At 42.4% G+C, this 18,203-nt stretch overlaps 2 protein-coding genes across 4 annotated transcripts in view; one reads left to right on the top strand and one right to left on the bottom strand.

The window, feature by feature from the left end:
• Nucleotides 1-18,203, top strand: part of LOC109622797 (ATP-binding cassette sub-family C member Sur) — a 253,803-nt gene that overhangs the window by 21,269 nt on the left and 214,331 nt on the right. The window lies entirely within an intron of this gene.
• Nucleotides 819-16,425, bottom strand: LOC134288781 (uncharacterized). Its single transcript, XM_062854653.1, has 4 exons — nucleotides 16,345-16,425; nucleotides 5,350-7,329; nucleotides 1,110-3,415; nucleotides 819-1,057 (listed from the first exon to the last, which is right to left on the bottom strand). The coding sequence occupies exons 1-3, from the start codon at nucleotides 16,423-16,425 to the stop codon at nucleotides 1,394-1,396; spliced, it is 4,083 nt and encodes a 1,360-aa protein (XP_062710637.1). The 3' UTR covers nucleotides 819-1,057; nucleotides 1,110-1,393.

Genomic DNA, 18,203 nt, shown 5'->3' with positions numbered 1-18,203 from the left:
TTTGGAGAAGTTATAAAGCATCATGTTGTGCACCAACTTAATTTTTTGTTCTTCAAAACGTTTTACAAATGTACAGGAAAGTTGTTATTCAGCTTTGGCAAAAATGACTGAAAATAAATAAAATGCAAAAATTTTGAACTCTCACGCGAGTAATTATTATTATTATTATTATGAGAAAACCTATTATGAAATAAGAATTACATATAAAATTACCTAAATCCGGATTAGAACTCGAGACCTGTCGATTGCCAGCCGCATGCCTTCCTATCTGCGCCATCCTAGAGATGGTGAGATGCAGCACCCAAAGCAAAACATAATCTTCCCATGACTCAATTATGGTAAGTCCTGAACTTGTGTTCAGCAGTGGTGAATTAGTACAGCACGTAGTATTATCGTCGCACCACCAAATCGAAGTCGTCGCTAGAAGCACATGCGAAGTTGCAGCTGCGAAGTAAATTTGAATCTATTTTTTCTGTTGCGCATCATTAAGCTAATTAAGAGCAACAATATGCACTAATCCAAATTGAGTTGCGACATTTTTAAGTAGGTTAAAAATAAATTTTCGCACGTTCGGTCACTTCGTATTTCGACCAAAAGCATAATAATCAACTGAACAACGCCTTACATTTCAACAGCTGTTCAGCCCAAAACACGTGTTTTCCATTCTGGTTTCGCTGTCAGTATTTTTATCGCATGGTGAGAAAACTTGTATCGAATGCGGCCAAAAAGTGTTGGTCCTTATTGAAGATATTGTTTCCAGATGTACTAATTGCGATATGAATATGATTATATTTTTATTATTAAATATCGATTGTTCCTTTTTGGACCACCCTAAGAAAACTGAATTCTCAAAGCAGGCAGTTAAACTTTTGCAACAGCTTGAAACTAATTTTATTTAATCAAACAATCAAAAGGAATAGAAAAGTTTACATGTTTACAAATATGATTCTCAACTATTTCTAGTTCTTTACTTACATTATATAGTTTTCAGTTATATCCTGCTTTTCCCACAGGTATGGCGGCTAACGCTCGTGCACTTCCACGGATCCCGGACTACCTAAATAAAGCACTCTTAAATTCACGCATTTTCTATCACAATTTGCCCTTACCTCGAATTGTGCTTTGGAACCGCTAATACACAACTTTCTATCCTTCAAACTATTACTTTTTTCTACTACTAGCAGCAACTTCAAATATTCAGATTCAACATGAACTATACTTTTCCTTCAATGCCTATTCTGAACCATTTTCTATTTTGTTTATGGTTTTATTTACCTTTCTATTTTTACCATCTCCCTCACACCAACATACTCACTGACAGCTATGCTCTGCTCACCGTTTATCCATCCACCGGTGTTGTCTTGCCCTGCGTGGAACGTATGTTGAGCAATGGTTACGCTGTCGAAGGGTGGTACGGGGCTGTGCCAACACACCCCCTCCCGTAACTCTGGTGGGGCTCCTCGGCTGCACCGGATTTACCCTCCTGTACCTCGAGCACAGCCAGTCTGGTCACCGGCCTCCTAAACTTACCTTTGCTCGTCTCGACCATGGCCTGCCGGATTCTGCCGTCCGCTCCTGGGTAGACGTCCGTCACGATGCCCCGGATCCAGCTCTTCCGCACGACCTCATCGGTGATGTACACTAGATCACCACACGCTAGTGGCGGCGACTCGGAGAGCCACTTCGTCCGCTGGTTGATGGATGGCAGATACTCGGACACCCACCGAGCCCACAGCTTGTCCGCCAGTCGCTGTGACCGCTTGTAGCGGTCTCGCAGTGCTTCGGCATCACTCGTCGCTGGAACAGAACGCTCCTCGCTGATTGTGCCAACGCCGCGAACAAAGTGGTTCGGCGTCAACGCTCCCTCTGCTCCTGGTTCCAGGCCAACGTACGTTAGTGGCCGGGAGTTGATGAGGTCTTCGGCCTCCGCTATCGTCGTCAGTAGCACTTCGTCCGTTATCGTCCGCCCGTCGTTCAGCACGGTCAGTGCTGCCTTCACGGAGCGAACCAATCGCTCCCAAACCCCACCCATGTGAGGTGCGCTGGGCGGGTTGAAATTCCAGCGGGTCCTGGAATCCGTGAATTCGTCCTCTGACTCCATCTCGATTCGCTGCATGATGGCCTTGCTTGCTGCTCGGAAGTTTGTGCCGTTGTCCGAGTAGAACTCTAGCGGCTTCCCTCTGCGACACACGAACCGCCGTATGGCCATCAGACACGCTTGAGTCGTCAGGCTGTGAGCGACCTCAAGGTGGACAGCCCTCGTCGTCATGCAGGTAAACAGGCAGATGTACCTCTTCTCTGATCTGCGGCCGACAGTAACAGTCAGCGGTCCGCAGTAGTCCACGCCGGTGTGGCTGAACGGTGGCAGATGCGGCGTCACTCGCGACTCCGGCAACGGAGCCATCCTCGGGTTCGACGGGCGACACTTCTGCACCTTGCACCAGACGCACATTCTTCCGATCTTCAGTTCCGCTCGCAGATTCTGGACGTAGAAACGCTGCCGAATTTCGTTGACTGCGGTCTCCGTGTTCCCGTGAGCTACTTGCTGATGATAGTGGTCGAGCAGCTTGTCGGTCACCGGATGCTTTTTCGGCAAAATAATCGGAAACCGCAGCTCGAATGGTAGCGACGATCCTTGCGCCGCTCTGCCTTCCATCCGTAGTACACCCTCGGCGTCCAGGAACGGGCTCAAGCTGTAAAGGCTACTGCTCTTCTCCACTTGTTGCTGCTGATTCGGCTGCTTCTGGTTCTTCACCAATGTGCAGACCTCGTCTCCAAAGCAATCGGCTTGGGCCGACCTCCAGAGATACGCCTCCGCTTTCCGGTATTCGTCCCGCTTCAGCGGCACTAGCTTCGTTCGCACGTGTTTCTTCACGACGCTGCTGATTCTTGCAGTGGCCGGTACGACTTCGATCTCCAGCCCATCCCTCTTCCTTCTGCAGTTCGATGCAAACCGGTAGACGCACGCTACCGTCCGGACCAGAATCTTCCACATCGAAAACCGCAGCGGGTCCACCATCGGCTCAGTGACTGCAATTTCGTGGAAATGCAAACACGCTCGGGTCTCCTCGCTAGTGCTCGGTGTCACTGCCTCTTGCTCCGGCCAAAAATCCTCCGGCTGGTACAGAAAGTCTGGGCCACGAAACCATGGTCCGCTTGGTCGCAGGCTGTGCGCCTTTTCCCACTTCGTTAACGCGTCGGCCACGTTGCGCTTCGTCGGCACCCATCTCCATTCTGCGAGCTTCGTTAGACTGTGGATCTCGCCGATCCGGTACGCCACAAACTGCTTGTACCGACGGTGGTCGGAGTGGATCCACGACAGCACGGTCTCGAGTCGGACCACATAAAACGCTGCTTCACCTCCAACGAAATCGTCTCGCCGACGGAGTTCGCCAGCCTCGCTCCTAACACTGCACTAAGGGCCAGAATCGCAATCTAGCGGAACAAAATTAATTACTCCAAAACGAAGCATTTCCGACACATGGCATCTTCGACAAAGTTGCTTGACATCAGCAGGGGCATCTATTGATAAGAACGTAGTAGTTCGCAAATCGTCCGCATAGGTGGCGCCACCATCTAACTTCTTTGTTTTACGTTCTAGAGACTTGGCGTCTTCGGCAAAGTTGTTCATTTTGACAAAATAAACAACTCTTTCTCAGACGTCAAAATTCCACAGCCTACTGTTTTCGAGTTATTTTAAAAATAAAATACATTCAATGAAAAACCAATTTTTTAAGCTTATTTTGACATTTTTACTAGAAACCATGTGAGTTTAAATTTTTTCCCAATGCAAATATGTCAAACCAAACACATTCTATGGAAATATATTCAATATTATCATCAAAAATTTGAAATTAAGATACAAATTCGAAAAAACTAGTGTGAATTTCAAGCCTTAATATCTCACAAAGCGCAAAAAATCGCAACTTCAAATTTTCAGCAAATACGAATCAATACTAGGTGAACATACTGTCAAAAATTTGGAGAGGTATTTTTTGGTGTTTTTGAGATAATAGCTTTTTAGTAACACCATAAATATAAGTAGTGCCAGCGTGTAACTTTTTACTGTTACACATTAGAGAGTTTATGTCTTCGAGAAAGTTGTTTATTTTGACTAAATAAACAACTGTTTCTTAGACGTCAAAATTCCACGGCCTACTGTTTTCGAGTTATTGTGTATTAACTTAATTTTATTGATAAGATTTGTCAATAAAACACATTTTGATGCAAAAGTATGAACTATTTTTTATTGTTTTTGATTTTACGATATATAGTAGGTCATGAAAATGTCAGTTTCGTGGAGCTCCAGTTTCACAATCTCTAGAGATTGATCAACGTCCTTTCCATCCAGGAACAAATCCACGAGCTCTCAGCAAGATATTTCGCGCTCTTAAATTTAAAATGATTGACAAAAAAGGTTAAGCTTAAAACATTTGGAAAATAAAATGCAAAAAATTAAAAGTTACCTTGAGCCATGCTGACAATAGTATACTGACATTTTCATGACCTACTATGTATCGTAAAAATTAAAACAATAAAAAATAGTTCATACTATTGCATCAAATTGTGTTTTATTGACAAATTTTATCAATACAATCTAATTTATATACAATAATTCGAAAACAGTAGGCCGTGGAATTTTGACGTCTAAGAAACAGTTGTTTAGTTAGTCAAAATGAACAACTTTCTCGAAGACATAAACTCTCTAATGTGCAACAGTAAAAAGTTACATGCTGGCACTACTTACATTTATGGTGTTACTAAAAAGCTATTATCTCAAAAACACCAAAAAATACCTCTCCAAATTTTTGACAGTATGTTCACCTAGTATTGCTTCGTATTTGCTGAAAATTTGAAGATGCGATTTTTTGCGCTTTGTGAGATATTAAGGCTTGAAATTCACACTATTTTTTCGAATTTGTATTTTAATTTCAAATTTTTGATGATAATATTGAATATATTTCCATAGAATGTGTTTGGTTTGACATATTTGCATTGGGAAAAAATTTAAACTCACATGGTTTCTAGTAAAAGGGTTTTCATTGAATGTATTTTATTTTTAAAATAACTCGAAAACAGTAGGCTGTGGAACTTTGACGTCTGAGAGAGTGTTGTTTATTTTGCCAAAATGAACAACTTTGCCGAAGATGCCAAGTCTCTAGGACGTAAAACAAAGAAGTTAGATGGTGGCGCCACCTATGCGGACGATTTGCGAACTACTACGTTCTTAGCAATAGATGCTTCTGCTGATGTCAAGCAACTTTGTCGAAGATACCATGTGTCGGAAATGCTTCGTTTTGGAGTAATTAATTTTGTTCCGCTAGATTGCGATTCTGGCCCTTTGTGCACTGCAGCTTGCAGCTCCAGTCGCGGTATGGACATGTGCTGCAGCGGTGCTACCTTAGATCTCGCCATCACGAGCGAGCATAACGGCCCGGTGGCCGTCTCGATGCGGATGTACGCCACGGCACCGTACGCGTCCTGGCTAGCGTCTACGAAAACGTGTAGCTGTAAGCTGTCGTATCGCAGTGAAAATCCGCCACGGAAATAGTAGCGGGGAATGCGCACTTCGTCGACTTCTGGAAGCCTCCGGATCCAGTTGCTCCACTTCTCCGCACACTCTTCATCGATCTGCTGGTCCCACTCACATCCAGTACGCCACAGGTCCTGAATCAGCAGCTTCCCATAGAACGTGAAAATGGACAACAGTCCTAACGGGTCGAAAAAGCTCATCACGCAGCTCAACAGGATCCTTTTGGTCGGCAGCTTCTCGCCGGACAGGAACGGCTCCAGATCGTCTCTCAGTTTGGTGGAGAACGAGAATTCGTCACTTGCCGGGCTCCACACGATCCCCAGTACTCGCTCGGATCCGGACTCCTTATCCTCGCTGAACCGCACGCACTGATCCTCTTTTCGCTCTCCCATCGCATCCAGGAACTCTTCGGAATTGGAGACCCAGTTGCGGAGCTCAAAACCGCCTCTGGAGTGGACGTATCGTACTTCCTTCGCCCGTTCCACAGCTTCCTCGATCGTGTCTACGCTGTCGAAATAATCGTCGACGTAGTGGTTTTCGACGATGGCCACCGCCGCCGCTGGGAATTGTCCCGCAAACTCCTTCGCGTTCAGGTTCTTGACGTACTGCGCCGAGCATGGCGAGCTCGTCGACCCAAAGGTCGCTACGTCCATCACATACACTGTAGGCTTCTCCGACGGATCGTTTCGGAACAGAAACCTTTGAGCTCGCTTGTCCTCTTCTCGAATCCGCAGCTGGTGGTACATCTCCTTTATGTCTGCGCCGAAACCGACTTCTCGCTCCCGAAACTTGCATATCACCGCCGGCAGGGCAGTCAGCATATCCGGTCCCTTCAGCAACTTCGAGTTGAGCGACACTCCTCTAACTTCCGCTCTGGCGTCCCACACCAGACGAAACTTCTTCTTTCTCGGGTTGTAGACGATATTCAGCGGAACGTACCACACCTTGCTGCAATCCAGCGCTAGCAGCTCCGACTCCGACGCTTCGTGTGCGTAGCCTTTCACGAGATAGTCGGCGATCATGGTACGGACTTTAACATACAGCTCGGGATCCTTCCGCAGGCGTTTCTCCAAACACATCAGCCGCTTCACCGCCATAGGGTAGCTGTCGGGAAATTCGATGTTGTCGTCCTTCCACAGCAAACCCGTCTCGAAACGATCGCCGATCCTCCTCGTCGTCTTCTTCAAAATCTCCTTCGCTCTTCTGTCTTCTTCCGGCTCCGGAAGCAAGGCGATGGAAATGCCGGACTCCTCCACCGTGTAGTGACTCTTCAGGAGATCGTGAAGCTCCTGATTGGACACCGGGCTGCACGAATGATGCGCGACCATTCCGCTAGTCACGTTTCCCGGTCCCGTCGGCCCGTATACGGTCCAGCCTAGCTTCGACCTTACTGTTATCGGCTCTTCCGGTCGGCCGATTCGCGATTCCAACGGCGCGTAAAGGTGAATATCCTTCAGCCCGATCAAAATCTGTGGAGCGGCATGCTGGATTTCGGTGATCGGTAGGCCTTGGAGATGCGCATATTGCCTCACCACTTCCGTAATGGCTACCGTGTGTTGTGGAAGCTTTAAATTCTCCACTGTGTGGGCGCTCTTTATTTGGAAGCGTTGTGCGGATCCTCTCGCCGAGATGAAGAGACTCACGCACTGCGAGTCTTTCTCGATCCGGGAAACTTCTGCGGCCCAAGTTACGCGCAAGGGCTGTGCCGCGCCTCGGACTCCTAAACGGTTCACCAATGCCCGTTCGACCAGTGTGTACGATGATGATGATAAATCCTCCACCGGTGTTGTCTTGCCCTGCGTGGAACGTATGTTGAGCAATGGTTACGCTGTCGAAGGGTGGTACGGGGCTGTGCCAACATCGATCTTTAAAAATGTATGACAATATGTGGTGCGGTATGGTCTTGGACATGGTGCATTCAGAGCATCTGTTCAGGTTATCTTCTCATGCTCAGTCGAAGATCCGTTAAGCATTTTTTTTATTTATGCTTTTGTCATGGAATCTTGATGTTATGTTCAATAAATAGTGCATATGGATGTTTAGGGATATTTGAAATGTGTCGATTTCTGAATGCTGTTTGGTTATCTAGGTGACTGCGGGAACAATATTCAGTAAACACAACAGCACTGCAATGTCAAATGCATCGATCCAAGTGTCTCCTACAATCGAACTGCTGCGGAAGATAAAAAATATAATAATCAAGGTACAAGATATCTTGTTACATGCCTCATTTTTACGTTTACGTCTTTTGGCACTCAATGTTAAATTATATAATTCTATTCTGTTTTATTTTATGTGATTCGTTTAAAATATTAATTCTTTAATAACTTGGTTGTCTAAACATTTTTAGCCATGATTTATCCCATAATCCGAACAAAGTTCCTAGTCAAACTATGACGGGCTCAAGGCGTTTATTTGACAAGTGAAAAGGAATCAATGCTTGCCGAATAAATTTCTTGTTAAACGTTTGAAAAGTGTTTTTTGCAACTTCTCATCGTAAAGACTGCCCCAGAAAGTATGGACGCACCTAGTCTTCAATTGTTTGGGCCTGATCGATGGTTCTTGTTTCGGGTTCCGTTTTGGCTGTTTCTGCTTACTATGAGATCGAAAATTTAAACGTCCTTTGCCACGATGAACATTGGAATTCGAAATGATAACTTTTTTGGACATACCCCGCTCTGTGTAAGTTAGAAGGTTTTTTCTTGTGCTCAAACACCTTCATTGTTTGTTTATCTAAACGAGGCTTAGCAGGATCTTTATTATACATCCAATTTTTGCCTATGCTTAAACGTGGTATCCCCACTATGGTTGCTGATTGCTGCTTGCAAGACTTTCTCACTTACTCCCACTATATTTTGCTCATTTCCTAAGTGACCTTTCAAACTCTGTACATCATTTGTGCACATTTTTTCGATGATGTTTCGCTGAAAGCTCATGTATTTTGAAACAAATTGAAGGAATCGCAAAAACCGATATATAAATGCTGAGAAAATAGGTTGACCAACAGGATGTAGCTTTCAAAAAGAACTAGTCATCAATAGTTTTGAAATGCCAGTATTTTCTTACTGCGTCCATACTTTCTGGACCGGTCTTTAATAGGCCATTTTACCTCACGCAAATCTGACAGGAAAAGGCCTACTTTCCCACACCAAATTAACAGTGCTGTAATGGTTCATTACAGCACTGATTTGCGTTGCGTAATGAACCATTACAGCACTGCTTTCAGTTTAGATCAACTTATTGATGCTTTCTGGACGCAGGTTCGAAAAATTGTGACAACTGCACAGTATAACCTGCTATGATCAGACTTCCTTAATCATGGCTATGAACATCAGTGTGCAGTCTGATGAAAAAGTTTAGTTAAAAACTATCCTCAAGTGATAATTTATGAAGGTGCAAAAAACGTTGTACGCAACTCGGTGCAGAACTCGATTTTTACAGCACTCGTCGTAATTATCCAACTCGGCAAGCCTCGTTGGATAAATGTGCGACTCGTGCTGTAAAAATCTTCATTCTGCACCTTGTTGCGTAAACTACTATTAATTTATCATAGTTGATACCGATGAGGAAAGTCGAACATTAACTACTTTCTCAATTGAAAAATCATTTTAACAGTAATGTGTAGAGCATAATTTTAGTTCAGCTATCATTACCATTATTAAGCAACAATTCAGCAAGCTTGCTTGTTTGTGACTTGCAATTGTTAGTTGGGTTGTTCTCTTCACACATTTGAACGATTACACGGGCTTATGTAACTAAGCTGGTATAGATCTATAAGCCCAGGTATTTAGCAAGACCGTTCAAAGGATGTCTGTGTTAAATTTCCTGTAAGGTCAAGAATCTTTCAGTAATGGAAACTTCTCTGGATATACCGTATGTGTGATAATGCCTGCACCATTGTAAAAATTACATTCTCGTTTCACCTAGGAATGAATATTATTTGGAATTCTTGGCATGCATATATGACTCATGTCATAGTTGAAGGAGAAGAAGAAGAAGAAGAAGAAGAAGAAGAAGAAGAAGAAGAATGGGGGGGTTATGAACGCTAAGGGGCTGTCCATAAACCACGTGGTCATTTTTTTTGGGACTTTTCAACCCCCCCCCCCCCCCCCCCCCCCGCGTGGTCATTATTCCATACAAAAAATTTTATTTGTCCATACAAAATGATCATCGGCCGAAACCCCCCCCCCCCCCCCCCGCATGACCACGTGGTTTATGGACAGCCCCTAAGCCAAGGAAATGCAGGAGGGCAGGTGTCAAGCAAGAGAAAGGTGACGCGCTCGTCATCGAGACGGACAAGTAGAAGCTACTCGGAAGTCTTGAAGGCGATGAAGAGCGATTTCAATCTCATAGATCTTGGTGCTGACTTTCGCACTATTCGATGTACTTGAACCGACGAAAATCTTCGAGCTCAACCACGACAAAACCTGTGCGGTCACCGCTTACAGATGTGTGGTGGGAGAGGCTTTTGGTGAGTGTGTCGAGGTGAGAGTGCCCTACGCAAACTACTCTACAGCTCGAAAACGAGATCACGGTCGCTGAAAAGCTTGTCACGGCACTGCGGCAACAGTGTGAAGTGCAAAGTGTCCACCGAAGCCGTTCGGTAAGAAAAAGGCTTAGCCTAGGGCCCGGCAGGAATACAGGTGGAGTTCAGCTACATGTGGCGGACGCTAATAAGTCCGTTTTTGCATACTTAGTCCACCTTTAGGTCGGCATGTCCACTGAGCAGGACCCAACCACAGCTGCCTGAAGTTCTAAGCGAGGTAGGGTAACCTGGGGTAATACGCACCCCCGGGGCAAAATGCCCTCACGCTATTTCATTATACATGAGAAGTTCCATTCGATGCAAGCAAACTAGACGTAAAACTGAGCCGGACAAGCCCAAGGATGCAAAGAATATTCGAATGAAAAGCATGGAAAACGATGATTTTCCACATTTGGAAAGATTGTCTAATTTGAAGGGCAAACAATTTAAGCAATTGCGCGCTGATTATATGGAATCAACCTATTAACTACCATCCGCCTCCTACTCCTTCCATTTGCTGCCGTAAACAGTAAGATGGAGCCGCCTGGTATTTCATTCGAATTCAAAGCGGAAAATGCCAGAGGTCGTATTGCCCCACCTCAAGGTGCGTTTTGCCCCCAACAGTTTCTCAGCACCCAAAACGTAACACTTTTTTAAATTGTTAATTTGATTCGGTAAAATTGATATCACGCGGACCAAAAGTTGGCATCTCTTAGTCAAATAGGTAAACTAACTTTCAAAACGCAAGAAACCCACCCAAGTAACAATCCTAATTCTATTTGGTTTTATTTGTTTTTATGATAGTTTTATCGGAACATTGCATATTCTAGTTGATCTTATCGGAGCTTCAGCTGAGCACAACTATTCTTCATCAATATGTGGTTTTAAAAACACCTCCAAGAATACTTGAGGTTCAGTTCATAAAACCATAAACACAACAAGAACTCTTGAACTTATTTTCAGTTTTATAAGGTTCTTGTAGTTATCTTCAATCATCCGTTCATGATCAAGAGCAACTGTTCTCGCATGAGAACAGTTTGGTAGGGTAAAAGCTCCCTTAGTGGAGGTAGTACCAATAGTGGTGGTAGTGGCAATTCAGCACTATTTCGACCAAAAAGCTTGCAAATGACATATTCAATAGATGCATCATACCTAATTAATAACATTAATTCAGTTTTGTGTTCAGGATTTGGTGGAAAATCTATTTTAAATAATTATTTTCCTTAACTTTTTTGCTTCTTTGCACCTATAGTGGTGGTAGTGTTCCTATAGTGGTGGGTCCCATAAGAATTCAATGGGATGCGCCACTATAGGAACCAATATTAAATTTTACCTCTATAATAGGAACCGTGTACCTATAGTTGGTGCAAGTGATTTATTAGAAAAAACTGAAATAAATAATGGTTTTTACATTTTTCCTAGCAAATTTAAGTGAAAAACTACCGAATAACGTTTTCAGACTTTTTATTTTGTGGTATTGTTAATTTTATTCAATTATTTTAGTACAAGGAGCTACTAATAGCACCACTATTGGTACATTTACCCTACATGAAAAATACAAGAAAAAACTCATGCATCAGATTTTGATTCTCATCGTTCCATTATTGCTGCCAATCAAGAACACCTACCCGGAAACCCAACAGCGACGCGGTGCAGTCCAAGTTCCTCCGGTTACAGCATCCGAATTGAGGTGGGTTTGGTCATCCAGGACGTCGATTCCCTTGTAATCGGGAGTCAAACCATCGACCTGCAAAATCACTTACCTGTTGGAAATGCTGACCGGAGGAATGAGGCGCTGCACCACATCAGGGCCGGTACCCGGAAACTGTACCGGGCTGATGATTAAATTTATCGCACGAAGTTCACAAAATCTACCGCGGTGCGATAATTTGTTGTTTGTTTACAATTTGGCGTACATGATTTATGACGTTTTTGGCGGAGTTTGCATAAACCTTCATCAAGAACGTTATAAACCTGAGTACTCTTGAGTAATACTTCTTACCCTTGCATAAGATGAAATAAATTTAAGACGTTCTTGATGGAGGCCAACCAGGCTGCATTGAGAACGTTATAAATCCTAGTATTCTTGAGATATGCTTTTAGCTCTGGCATGAGTTGAAAGAAATTCAAGACGATCTTATGGTGATGTTGATTAAAACTATCGATGATGGACCGACCACCGGCCTAGATTTCAATGGAAGCCATGTTGAGAAAACTCATGAGCAATGTTCGCATGACCAGGAATAATATTTTAAAATATTTTATTAGTGCGTTATAATGGAAGCGCGTTGCAATTTTTGGAAGTATCTTGCAACATACAGGGTGTTAGGTTCCTGAGTGCAAACTTTTTAAAGGGTGATAGAGGACCATAAATGGTGAAAAAAATTCTGGAGCTCGATTTGAATAGGTCGTATGTGCTTTTGTCAATTAAAAATTCGATCAGTTGGATTCGCTTATTATAGCGAAAACCGTTGAAATTGAGCAAAGTCGATACATACAGCAGAATCCTCACAAAACAGGCTTCCTGTTCCATCATTAAAAGTTTGCAAAATGTCTGCCATATTGCTACAATGACTAAAATAAACTGATCGAATTTTATATCGACAAAAGCACATACGACCTATTCAAATCGAGCTCCAGAATTGTTCTACGCATATGGTCAAATCTCAACCGTTACGTAGTTATTGAACTTTCCATGTTTGTGACTCTCATTGCCTTAGCTGGCTATAACTTGAAAATGGTCAAACTTATCGCAATTTTTTTACCCTTATTCGAAAGATTATTGAATTTTCTATCAAATGGCATCTTTGAATCGATTGGTTTAGTTAAATAACTAAGTTTTCTAGGGCAAACTAGCTCAAAATAGCGTGTTTTAATTTGTTTTTGTCAATTATCTTTGAAACATGCGTAATAAATTAAAATTCTTTCTTTGGCAAAGTTGTTACTCCTGTTCCACTCTACCATTCGTTCTTTGACATCAAGCGTCTATCTCTTATTGTTTTCTTGCAATTTCGATTTAAACATCGCATTTCAGGTCAAAAATTTGCAACTGTCAAGGTAAGCACATTTTTGCGCACTGTGCCGCACATTTAAATCGAAATTGCTAGAAAACGATAAGAGCTAGAAGTTTGGTGTCAAAGAACGAATTGTAGAGTTTAACAGGGGCCATAACTTTGCCAAAGAAAGAATTTTAATTTATTACGCATGTTTCAAAGATAATTGACAAAAACAAATTAAAACACACTATTTTTAAAACTTAGTTAATTAACTAAACCAATTGATTCAAAGATGCCATTTGATAGAAAATTCAATAATCTTTCGAATAAGGGTCAAAAAATTGCGATAAGTTTGACCATTTTCAAGTTATAGCCAGTTAAGACTATGAGAGTCAAAAACATGGGAAGTTCAATAACTACGTAACGGTTGAGATTTGACCATATGCGTAGAACAATTTTTTTCACCATTTATGGTCCTCTATCACCCTTTAAAAAGTTTGCACTCACGAACCTAACACCCTGTATATACGATGAATTTTGCTTGGCATTTGGCATCCTTGCTACATCCCGGAAATATTTCCAATTTGTCTCTCTCTCTCTTCTTGGCGTAATGTCCTCATTCGGACAGAGCCTGCTTCTCAGCTTAGTGTTCTATGAGCACTTCCACAGTTATTAACTGAGAGCTTCCTTTGCCAATGACCATTTTGCATGCGTATATCGTGTGGCAGGCACGAAGATACTCTATGCCCAAGGAAGTCAAGGAAATTTCCTGGACCGACCGAGAATCGAACCCGTCACCCTCAGCATGGTCATGCTGAATACCCGTGCGTTTACCGCCTCGGCTATATGGGCCCTATTTCCAATTTGTGTAATAAATTAATCCCGATTACAATAATTTGTCATTTTCATTATGTTTTTAATTTCAATTTGATTCACGAAACTTTTCTGTTGACATAAAAGCTGCGTCAGCAACAATACTGACAAATTTATTATCGTTTTATCGTGCACTTGAAGAATTCTACAAGAAGAGAGCAATTCGCCTTGAGGACAACTTGCGAAGTACAACAAGTTTTAAGAGAAATTTAAAAACAATTCTCCAAGAGCATCTTAGGATGGGCCTCTTTGATCTTATGGCGGGTTTATGGTTGAGTTGATGTCGTGTTGTAGAGCAATTTGGTTTATGCATGGTTTCAAAGAACAGGTGTTGAAGAATTCTTCAAAAGCATTATAAAATTAATTTTGTTACTTGGGCATACAATCATCTTAATCTCAGCTAGCGCTAAGTTAGCTTAGGGAGTGCATATTACCCCACCTTCCCCTATGGAGAGTTGCTTTAGTTGAGCTACTGTCTTCCCAATCGAAATTCTTCTTCATCGACAATTCCGAAGCAGCCGTCGCACTATGGGGATTTAAATGGCCAAAAATCGAAAATTGACTTTATTCATTTTGAAGATTAGGTTTGGTAGTACAAAATAGACGACTTGGACCAGTAAATCCTAGAATATTAGTTTGCTACATAATCCATATACTTTTCGAAATATTGGCGGCAGAATAAGATAATTGAACATTTTTGGTAAAATGAATGAACTACTCAACTTTGAATATCTTCGGCTTAATTGAAAAATGTTGAATAGGCTGTCCAAAAAAAACGATGTTAGAACTTGACTCAACTCTTAAATGAAATATAGGCATATTTGAAGCATTTTTCCCGTTGGCCATTAAGTACCTCTGAGAAAACATTTGGTCTTCATGACCGGTTTACTCGGTAGATCAATCATATACCGCATTCAGTTCACCACTGGACTGCGCACTGAGTCTTCATAAATGCGAAAACGTAAAAAAAAAACTGCGTGGTTGCATCAAATCAATTTGATGTCTTCGGCGCACTATTTCATCGATGTATGCTGAATAAGTGCTCTGAAGACACCAAGTTGATTGGATGCAATCGCGCACTTTTATTTGCGTTTTGCACTCGTAAAAACTAGTGCGATAGTCCAGTGGTGAACTAAATGCGCTATATTAAAATCTAAATCTGGCCTTGGATCTTTTAGCGAAGCGTTTTTTTTTACGAATTGGAATCTATTTTGATAATCGGGATAGAAATCTTATTACACAATTAAACGCCTTAAAGTATGCAATACCTTTAAAATTTCACGCTTTTAAAACTGCTGTGTTGAAAAATTATTTATTATGTTTCCAGTTCAAAACCGAATTAGCGACATTTTTTCTTTTACTTGCGCTGCTTTTGCCTTGCGTTAAACACAATGTCGGAAGTGGGGCGCTGTATTGTACACCTGGTATTCTATACAGCGCCCCACTTCCGACATAGTGTATAACGCAAGACAAAAGCAGCGGAAGTAAAAGAAAAAATGTCGCTAATTCGGTTTTGAACTGGAAACACAATATTTAATTTTTTTTAACATGTTTCACATGCTTTTCAAATATTTAAGACATAAACAATACGAATAGGGGCAAGACATTATAAAACTGACGCGAAAATATTTTTGGCTACCTGTTTGTATGGAGCCGCCCCATAGTGCGTCGATAGCGTAAACGTTCTTGCTCGCGTCGACGAAGACGTGTTCGAGTGGGCTGTCCTTGCTGTATTCCAGGAATTACTATCGCGGGATATTGACTCCGTTCAGCGACTGTAATATCTCCAACCACTATTGTCATCTAGGAAACATTTCGGCGGAAACTTGTTCATCCCTTCCAACTTTCGCTCTTCATCTCCTGGATGATGAACATTCCGTCAACCACAAAGGGAACGTTCAAAAATTACGTCCAACATTTGGGGGAGGGTGTTGAAAAGTATGACAGTACGTACGTGAATTGGGTATAGGAAAATTGCGTGACAGAGGGGGGAGGGGGTGGGGTGGTCTACAAATCCCGAAAAACGATGGACGTGATATTTGAATCTTCCGAAACGACGCAACGAGTTCCAGCGGATCGAACAGACTTATTACTAGTCTCAGATTTTCTCTTGGTAGGGATGACTGCTCCGTTAAAGAGGTGCTCCAACTCAGTGCATTCCCCACTGAAAATGTGCATAGTGCAGCGGTTTTTCATTTTAAAACCGCGGACACTTGCACTCACACTGAGGAGAATGCTATCCCTGACGGAAGGCTGTTGTGCCCAAGATGCGTTTTTGGTGACTGCCTCCATCAATTACGAGGCTTTTTATCGCTGGAGTGTTCTGCTCACCGATTCGTTTCAACACTTCCGGAGAGTTCGACATTCAATGCTGTACCTAAAACCCTGCTCGTTCGTGCACGGTTTTCACATCGAACTGCTTCGTCGACGGCTGCTTTAGGAGACTCCTCTGCGTGTTCATTGGCGTTGGCATTCTTGGCGTACTGTGTGTAGAACATGGCGAGCTAGTAGATCCAAAAATGGCTACATCCATTACGAAAACTTGTGCTGGCTCTTCTGATTTGTTCCGTCGCAGGTACCTTTGGGTTTGGCGGTCCTCCGGTCTTATTTGCACCTGACAGAACATTTCCATTCTGCCGCTGGCCGCTTGGCTATTTCCCTCTGTCCATAACAACAAAGCACGGTTTGAAGGGCCCCAACAAATCAGGATCGGTCAGGAGCACCGAATTTAACGTAACTCCTTGCTGCTGCATCCCAGACAACACGCAGCTTATCCGGTTTACTCATGTTCACGACCACGTGTAACGGTGTGCATAGGATCCAATTCCTCTAATACCTGCTGCATTGCTTGATGAGCGGCGTATCTTTCTGTGACATACTCAAACATCTGCCATCTTATTTTCTCGTAGAGTACTGGTGACTTGGTGAGACGATTCTCGAGGATCGGCCATTGTGGGAAATACAACGACGTCAAACTTCCATAAAGGTCAGTTGGTAGCCCCAACCGTGGTCGATACCTGAGCCCGTTGGTCTTCCGCTGACTCAGTTGATTTGGCAGCAGATACTCCTACGCTTTCTGTCGAGAAGAATTGTTTGACTAACTCTTTGAGGTTGTCGTCGTGCGTACGGATGCACACTTGAAGAACTCGATGAAGTGGTGCGATATTCAGCGGCCCGGAACGGCTAAAGAAAATCCATCCTAGCCTTGTTTTGATAGCTACAGGTTCGTTAACCTCTCCTTTTTCGTTGCTTGAGGAAAGTTTTCACTTTGGTGTTATCCAAGCCGATCAAAACGCCGCGTACTCCATCCCGGTAACTCGTCGACGGTAACCCTCGCAGATGAGCGAATTGACTTCTGTTCCGTGAAGTGAATCTACTGAGCGGTTCCATATCATTTCAGCAACGAGTAATTTTCATATATCTTTATTTGGATGAAACCTTGCATACAAGTCTTTGGGGGAGAAAAACGCCGTTTTGCATACTTGGTTCGCCATTTTGAATCTAGCCTTACTTATGAGAAGGGCCTATGAAAAATGCACATGATATCTTAAAAAAATTGTATCTCGAAAACGGTTTGTCCGATCGGTTTGGTGTCTTCGGCGAAGTTTTAGACAATTGTTGGTGCTATATGGAGAAAATATGCACGGTAAAAAAATATGTTTGGTTTTTGTGATTTGAACTAAAATATAGATTTTCCCTCAAAAGTGACATGTCAATATTTTTTTTATTATCCTTATGTTATAGCTGACTGAAAATGCTACCTAGTGCACAGTGGGTTGTTCTGGAGAAAAATAGGTTACAATGAAAAAAAATGTTTTAAAAAATTACGGTTTTCAAAAAAAGCTATTAAGTAAAGCCAAAAAAGTTTGTCGCCCTAATTTTATGAAAGTACATCAAATTTGCAAGAAAAAAGTACTTCGGTAACATTTTTCTAAGATGCACCGTTTAGAAGATATTACTAATTTAATATTGATTTTTTTGATAACTTAATAAGTTTTAGCCCTTTTCGGATGTACTCCGTGTTTCTCCAGTTTCAAAAGTATTTTTTTCGGAAAGATTGGAAAATTTTGAGTTAAAATGACACTGACAGCTTAAAGATTTGAGTGAAATTCTCTGCCTTGAAAGTATTTTGAAACAAGTTACAAAATCCCACTATCAAGAACAATGATTTCTCCCAGTGGTTTTTGGTGCCTTCTGCTTAAAACGTGCTAATAAGTATTAGATACAGGTAATTAGATACCAGTTAGCTGTACTACGTACAGTTGGTGATTGTAAA

The sequence above is a fragment of the Aedes albopictus genome, chromosome 2 (assembly GCF_035046485.1).
Source record: "Aedes albopictus strain Foshan chromosome 2, AalbF5, whole genome shotgun sequence".
NCBI lineage: Eukaryota > Metazoa > Arthropoda > Insecta > Diptera > Culicidae > Aedes > Aedes albopictus.
This window is presented reverse-complemented; position numbering and strand designations above follow the sequence as displayed.

What these genes read in the sequence shown, in the direction of transcription:
- LOC134288781 (XM_062854653.1), bottom strand. Translation starts at nt 16,425, where the DNA reads ATGTTCTACACACAGTACGCCAAGAATGCCAACGCCAATGAACACGCA. An exon ending in AAGCAGCCGTCGACGAAGCA is followed by an intron (nt 7,330 to 16,344) that starts GTTCGATGTGAA and finishes CGTTCCACGCAG; the next exon opens with GGCAAGACAACACCGGTGGA. An exon ending in GACTGGAGCTGCAAGCTGCA is followed by an intron (nt 3,416 to 5,349) that starts GTGCACAAAGGG and finishes TCTGGCCCTTAG; the next exon opens with TGCAGTGTTAGGAGCGAGGC.